The sequence below is a fragment of the Ochotona princeps genome, chromosome 2 (assembly GCF_030435755.1).
Source record: "Ochotona princeps isolate mOchPri1 chromosome 2, mOchPri1.hap1, whole genome shotgun sequence".
Lineage (NCBI taxonomy): Eukaryota > Metazoa > Chordata > Mammalia > Lagomorpha > Ochotonidae > Ochotona > Ochotona princeps.
The window spans coordinates 133267836-133276117 of NC_080833.1; the positions used below are offsets into that span (position 1 = coordinate 133267836).

The window sequence follows — 8282 nt, forward strand, 5'->3', positions numbered from 1 at the left end:
CCTCTATGGTCTATGTTGAAAATTATAAATAATTAAACAAAGATATAAAAGAAGAAATTAGAGGATGCAAAATTCTGCCATGTTAATGGATTGGCAGAAAAACTTTATCAAAATGTCCATATCACCAATAGTAATTCTACAGATTCAACATGATCCCCAAATGCCAATATTCTTCTTAGAAATATGAAAGCTGATGGAAAAATGTGTATGGAAACACAGGAGGCCCCAAATAGGCAACACTGTTTTAACAATAAAAACATAGTTGGTGGAATCACAACACCAAATTTCAAGATGCCCTAGAGAGCAGTAGTAATCAAAAGTCTGGTCCTGGTACAAAATCAGGGAAGATGATCAGTGGAATATAATAGCAAACACAGATGTGATCACACACATCTATAGAGAATTAAGCTTCAATGAGAGAAATAGAAACAACCAAGGAAAAAGGATATTCTGTTCAACGAATGCTGTTTGGACAATTGGATATCATCCTGCAAAAGTCAGAAGCTAGACCCTTATCTTTCACCTTATAAAAAACCAGCTCTAAGTGGATCATAGATCTAACCTACAATCAAATACCAACAAACTACTAGAGCAAAATACAGGGAATGTCCTACAAGGAATAGGTGTAAGCAAAGATTTATTAGAAAAGACATATTATGCTCACACAGATAAAGCCAAAATAAACAAATAGGATCACATCAAACCAAGGAAGCTTCTTTACAGCAAGGGAAATTGTCACTGGCATGAGGATGTAACTAACAGAATGGGAGAAAGTATTTGCACTCTACACAACAAAAAGGGGACAGATATTTTTCAAAAGATGAAATGCTAAAGAATAATAACCAGATGAAAAACTGCTCAGGTTTCCTAGTTATTAGGGAGATTCAAACTAAAACTACAGTAAAGTTTGACCTAACTCAGTGGGCAATGCTCTTCTTAAAGAGATTGGCAAACAATAATTGTTGGCAAGCATATGTAAAGAAAAGCACAGTGATGTCAGGAATGTAAACCAGTATAACCACTATGGAGAGTGCTCATACAACTGAAAATTTATCTACCACATGACTCAGTTATCCCACTCCTGGGAATATATCTTAAGGAAACGGTTGCTTTTATTCAAGAGAGTGATCTGCTATCCTATATTTATATTAGTACAATTCACAATAGTGAACACATGGGATCAACCCAGATGCCTGTCAAAAGAGGGATGGATAAGGAAAATGTGGTACATTTGCATGCTGGAATACTACATGAAATTCTGCCATTTGCAACAATATGGTCCCAACTGCAGACCATTGTGCTCAATGCAAAACAAAAACAAAAACAAAAAGCAAAACACAAAACACATCATTTGTCCTCTGATATATAAGAAAACTGTCACACAAATTACAAAATGAACAGAATATACTAAACAAGTATATACTTGCATTCTGATAAGCATACCGTGTAATGGAGCCCAGAGTATTAGCAAAGAATGGCAGCATGCACCTCTCCTCCCGAATAAAAGTAGGCCCCCAATAAAACTGCTAAATATACATTGATGATGAGATGTTAGACTCTCTACATTGCTTATACCTACAGTGTCATGACACGCACAAAAAGCAGGACACTGAGATGAAACTACAGCTGAAAGACTATATAACTAGCATAGCATGGATAGTGGGGGTGGTGGGAAGGAGAAGGGAGGGAAGAGAAGGAATGGATGGAAACCTTATAACCTACAATTTGTAACAAAGAAAATAGGAATAACAAATGGGTCGGGTTGGATGAACCTTTCAATTTGCAACCAAATGGTCCCCGCTGGAAACCATTTTGCTTAGTGAACTAGATGTCACAAAAAGACAAATATTATGTTCTAAGACAATCGATATGAAAATTATGTGTATTACATACACGTAAGAATATATAACATGTGTGTACATAATCCCATATTAATATATTAACCAAATGCTTTATATATTAATAAACATGCACTACATGAGACTAGCACAGCAGGAAGTAAAGGAGCTATGCAGTATGCATCTCTATTTCCAAATGAAAGGAGGGCTCCCAATGAAAATTTAAAATATTCCTTTAAATTATGACACCAGACTTATTACCTTTGGCTGTAATTCTCATGTCATGATACAATTAACTTACAAATTGCACAAAGATATTATACTATTGTAATAATACAGCGAAAATGGTGGGAAAAGGAGATGGGGAGGAAGGAAGGGTGGGGGGAGGGAGGAATCCTTATACCTACAAAAATGTAGTGTGGAAAACAGTACAAATATTTTCAGAAGACTGTGATGACAGAGAAAAAATTAATGTACTTTGACATAATATGAAGTTAAATTTATATTTTTGTGATCTTAAACATCTATCAGATATAATCAACCATACTGGTTTGATAGAATCAAACCAGGCATAAACATCTGTCAGCAAATTTAAAGACACTTTTACTTTATCAACATTTATATAAGTGAGCTAAAACACAAAATATCACTTTAATATTTTTTCATTTACATGAGTGTTTAATGTAAGTCAATTAAAATACAGTTGTTAAGCAATTGTTAATATGTAGACCCAATGCAACATAGACACACATATTTATAACACATGTTTAGGCAACATATCACAAGGAAAAAAAGCAGTCTGTAACAGCATCCTTTAAATTACTTTCCTTTTTACTTAACCATGATTTTTGGTGAAAAACCTAATAAGCTATTTTAAACTGTCATGTCTCAACATCTCATCTAGGATCTGCAAATTAGAAACTACAACTTGAAAAAAATCACAACGCAAAACAATTTTACTGCCTGAGAAAGAACTGAATATTTGCTATGTAAAGTAAACTACATCTGAATTTCAGAATCCTTCACTAGCACTCTATTAGAAAGGTATTTCATTGATATTACAATAAATCTTGCATCCCCTATCACTTCTGTAAGATGGCATAACTAGCTTTAAGAGATCCCGGCAACCTCATTCATTGGAACCTAATGCCTATATAGGTCATGTTGGCTTTCAGTCACAGGACCATAACTATAGGCTGCCCTAATTATTGTTGGATGACATCTGAGTTCCCCATGTTTAATTCTCTTTTTTTGTTTTATTCATTGATTACATTGTATTATGTGATACAGTTTCATAGGTACTGGGATTCTCCCCACCCCTCCCTACACTCTCCCCCCATGGTGGATTACTCCACCTTGTTGCATAACCGCAGTTCAAGAGATTCCCTCTTTGAAAGCATAACCCATGTTTAATTCTCACTCAGAATACTCATCAACCCAAAGTGTCCTTATGAAAGGCCTGGGATAGCATTCTTAGAATCTTCTATCCCACCTGCTATTACTGCAATAAATGACATAAGGGAGTTATGGACGGCAGTTCAACAGACCAGTCCTAGGAGCCCACTAACTGCCAAAAAGCACATCTCCTTGCAGCAACAAAGTGTTTTATGCAGCTGATGCCACAGCGGGGGCACAGGGGACAGTGTCCAACCAGACTCTGAGCTCGCCACAAGAAACATGTGAGTCCGAATCACTCATCCTCTGCCCCAGTCACAGCCGTCCCGCCCTTCAGGCTGTCTCCACCCATGCTAGAAGAAATGGCTTATTCTGACTATGTGCCCCAAGATGAGACAATGCTGACTGTGCTGCATAGTTATATAGATGTTCATTCACCAACAACTCTTGGACTCCAACCCTTGATACCCCATTCAGTGACACAACTGCCAATAAGTCATATCTAATTCCTTTTCCTTCAGGGATAGAAACAAATGATTAAGGATATAAACTTCTCATTTATTATGTATAAAATATCACTAAAATATATTAATGTTAATTTTTTTTATTTAACACCCAAAGCATTTCCAACATCACTTTGCTGCCCAGATATGTATCTATAGTTGGCCTGCAAGACACTTTTATCAATTATTCATTTTTTTTGTAAAGCTCATGTTTACAAGAAAAAAAATCAAAACCTTTTCTTTTGTATTGTCTGGAAATAGTTCACTCTAGTATGTATCTGTTAATTTTTTCGTCATCAAAAGAGCACTTTGCCTAAGAGAAAGGACTGACAAGTGTGCAAAATGTTTACAATATTTTGTGAACTTGTAGTTTATCATCAGTTTGTATCTGTGAGTTATTGTTATAAATATTACTTGTATTTTTGTTATATACAACTTTATACTTTGAAGCTTGTATCTGTAAATTTGCAATTGAAATTTATTTTGCCAATGTTTTCTGAATGAATAAAACTTCTGTTGTAGCATGCCATGAAAATACATTATTATGTTTGTCATTGATGTATTATGGCTGTAAATAACACTATAGTTTAATAAACCCACCATTCTAAGTTTATTAAACATTTCTTTTTCTTTTTTGGCAGTTTGTTTATGAAATTTATTTTCTTATATGAATTATGTATTTCTCTGGGCAGACAGCCTTTACCTTATTGCACTAATAGCACATCTGTAATACCAAGCTACAGGACAGGTCTCTCTTTTTTTTTTTTAAAGATTTATTATTATTGGAAAGCCGGATATACAGAGAGGAAGAGAGACAGAGAGGAAGATCTTCCATCCGATGTTTCACTCCCCAAGTGAGCCACAACAGGCCAGTGCGCATGATCCGATGCCAGGAACCAGGAACCTCTTCCAGGTCTCCTACGCGGGTGCAGGGTCCCAAAGCTTTGGGCCGTCCTTGACTGCCTTCCCAGGCCACAAGCAGGGAGCTGGATGGGAAGTGGAGCAGCCGGGATTAGAACCGGCATCCATATGGGATCCTGGGGCATTCAAGGCGAGGACTTTAGCAGCTAGGCCACGCCGCCGGGCCCTACAGGACAGGTCTTAACAGAGGTTTGTATTCTTCAGTATAGCACTTGTCTACCAGGCACTGTGGAGAGGGATGGGGAAAAGCTAGGATTTGGTCAGGAGGTGAAGGATGGAGCTGGGGAGGGAACAACTGATAGCCTCTGACAGCTTTTTTCCTGGGAAGGGGAACATGCAAAGGTTACACCTGGACCTTACTTGTGGGGTCCAGTTGGAAGGCAACACTGCAGCTTGGCTCCCTTTGTTTCTCAGTTCTGAGTGAGGTGGAGACTCATTATCCATTTAATTTCAAGAAATCACTGTGGCCTTTCTGTTGCTTTGGGGACATCAATGGGATAAGAGTCATCAGAATTAGAATTAGCAGCAATTAAAAACAGGCCATACACTGCCATAGTGAGGTGGGTGTCACCCTGTGTGTCCGAGGAAGAGCTACCATTTCAAGACCCAGCACTGGTGCCACAAGTCTCTAACCAAAAGGTGCTAGCACTGCAGCCTGCTCATTAGGCCCAGGCGATCCATGACCATGCTGAGGAACAAAGTTCTAACATTTCTGATGTTGGGTGTTTCAACCATTGGTCAAAGCTGTAATGAGACAGTCTGTTGGAAAAGTGTAAGGGGGCTGCCTGAATAGGACAGGGGAGTCGGTGGGCGGTGATTGTAACATGATTAGGCCCTCCTAGCAGATGGAGGCTGGGTTGGACAAGGCATGGGGTTAGAAGGAGCTGCAAGCCACTGGAAGTCCCCTTACTCTGCCCTTGTACTACACTGAAGACCAGTTGCTCACATACTCTAAAGCACATTCTTGCCACAGGATGAGGGGCTTGGGGAAAGTGGCGATTTGGTATTGGACAAGAGCCAATATTAAGCCTTCATGAAGGCCTTGGCGTTTAGACTGCGTAGGTCACAGTAGGTCTGGCCAATGCCCACAAAGACGATGGATTTTCTTGTGATGTATGTCAGAGAAATAGCAGCTCCCACCTTGTCATCAGTGGTGTCAAATTTGGTGAGGACAATGCCATCAATTAGCCGAGGTGTTTGAGCCATTGAATGGTCAGCCAAAGCTCTGTTGAACTTCACCAGCTGGTCCACGGCTTCATTGCCTACTAAGGCCTCCCCCACAAACAGCACCAGGTCAGGTGTATTGACAGTTATGAATTTGGCCATGGCAGTCATCAGAGGGGCATTGTCTTGCATGCGGCCAGCCGTGTCCACCAGCACCACATCAAAGCCTAGGTTACGTGCAAAGGCAATGGCTTCCATGGCAATGCCAGCAGCATCCTTGCCATAACCCTTTTCAAACAACTGCACCATAGTGCGACCACTATGCTTCTCCGGGTGGTGTAGGGCACTCAGATGCCAAGTATGTGTATGCAGCTGCTCTACAGCCCCAGCAAGAAATGTGTCACAGGCAGCTATAAGCACACTGAAGCCATTTTCTAATAGCCAGAAAGAAATCTTGGCAAGACTGGTAGACTTCTCCACTCTGTTCACACCACAGAAATTCACAACTTAAGGGCGCTGGCAACCCTGGGCATCCATTATGTCCCTCAGCATGTCCACGCGGTGCTGTGGCTGCAGGATCTGCACCAGGGACTCCTGTAATGCTTGCTTTACTGTGGAAGTCACCGTGCTGAATGTCCCCATCATCTTCCCTTCCAGCTTGTTGGCAACAGATTCACAGAGCTGGACAGCAATGTCTGCAGCCACATTCTTAGCAATAAGATGGTCACAAATCTTGTCCAGTACAGATTCCATGTCTTTGAGACTCAAGCTCTTGGAACCCACAAGGCCCTTCAGCATCCCAAACATGCCACCCAGAGTCCCCTTGGTAGCACTCAGTTTGGTGGAGTTCTGAGAGACCCCTTCATCATCTGAGCTGCTGCAGTCCAGATCCTGAAGCTGCCCCCCAGGCTCAGTCCCTCCAATCAAGTTGATGTCCTCAGACAAGGGGGCAGCCTCAGGGGTTCCGTTGTTGTTAGGAGGACTGTAATCCAGGACTTCCTTGTTAACATAGCCACCAAGTTCCCACACCTTGGGTGCCTTTTGGCCCTTCTCCTTTGGAGCATCTGACTTGGACTTGCTCGACTTCTCCATACCCCTCCCATGCTTCTGGATGAAATCCTCTCTCTTCCTGCTTATCAGTTCCTCTTTGGAAAGTTCCACTCCATTCTCTGGCCCCACTGGGAGACCCGACTTGTCCACTGGGACTGCTTTATTGGTGGCCAAAGAGCCATCAGAACCTTCCTTTTAGGTCCCATATTTTGTTGTTCTTTACTTTCTCTTTGGGCTTCTCCCCCCGTGTCTCAATCATGGATCTCACAGGTTTTTGGGCCTTTTCAGAATCTTCAAATTTCTTCTTGGTAGCAGGAACGCGGATCTTACTGCTGTCCTCCACTTCCCGAAGAAGCCACAGAAAGTCATTCTGGAAGTCAAAGGTGCCATTCAGTAGACTCGGGCCACTGTGCTGCTGGATCTCCCTGTGGTCCTTGTCTCGGAAAAGCCAGTGCACATCACCAATCAGTTTGTCTACAAACGTCAGCGTTAGGATCTTCTGAAAACCAACCACAAACACCAGCTCAAATTGGTTGTCTAGTTTATACTTGAGAGTGAGTGCCTCATGGGTGAAAGAATTGTCACCTCCCCGTTCCTGCAGCAGGACCCAGCGAATCAGCGCATTCATGGGTCCAGTGCATGAGTCGCTCACGCCCTGGAAGCAGCAGAGCACAAGCCCGCCCTTGGAGAAGATAGTGAAGAAGTCGAGCATGGCTGTGACGGGCAGGGAGCCCGGCCGGCGTAGGGAACTCGGCCATGAATGTTGCTGCTTCCTCCTGTGCCAGGCGCGGTTTTATTTTTTTATTTTATTTATTTATTTTTTGGACAGTAACAAACAAACTTTCAATTGCTCTCGGATAATAAATAAATAACTGATAATAATAAATAACTGAAACTTTTTCTTAAGTTTTGAATCCATCTGTGCCACCACAGGACTGGGCCACTACTGAATTTTCTTCCCGTGGTCGCTGCTTCTGTGAGCCGTGTTTGCACGTGCGGGGTTTATTGATTTCCCTGACCCCGCCCAGTGGACACGGTCTTTTCGGGGTGGCATTCGCTCATTGATTCAGTCTAGACCTCAGGCTTCTTCAAAACTCCCGACCTTGTACGAGAGCCCTTGGATGGCTTCCTGGGCCTCTACCGCTTCTACTGTGGCCGTCTGAAGGGTTTGCTTTCCTCCAGAGAAGACAACCAGGGGGAGGGTACCTGTCCAGGAAAAGCCCTTGAGGGTCAGCACACTCTCACTCTCTCTTTTTTTTTAATTAAAAAAAGGACTAAACTTTATTGACAAACTGCTGCAGACATTTTGGCAGAAGTTTAAGCTACCTATTTAGGCAGACTTACACATGTAGCATTTAATCTTCCAAGAACAAAATGGGAGGACAGCACAAATCCAATTAGGACTTTAACT

At 41.7% G+C, this 8282-nt stretch overlaps 1 protein-coding gene and 1 long non-coding RNA gene across 2 annotated transcripts; one reads left to right on the forward strand and one right to left on the reverse strand.

The window, feature by feature from the left end:
* The first annotated feature begins 4357 nt into the window (after positions 1-4357).
* Positions 4358-5193, forward strand: LOC131479538 (uncharacterized). Its single transcript, XR_009244948.1, has 2 exons — positions 4358-4484; positions 4835-5193. It is a non-coding gene; the product is annotated as an uncharacterized LOC131479538 (long non-coding RNA).
* A 487-nt stretch (positions 5194-5680) lies between these two features.
* LOC131478322 (signal recognition particle receptor subunit alpha-like) lies at positions 5681-7598 on the reverse strand. Its single transcript, XM_058657020.1, is given in 2 exon segments — positions 5681-7082; positions 7084-7598. Coding segments are annotated over 2 exon segments (1902 nt in total). The 5' UTR covers positions 7584-7598.
* Positions 7599-8282: the final 684 nt, after the last annotated feature.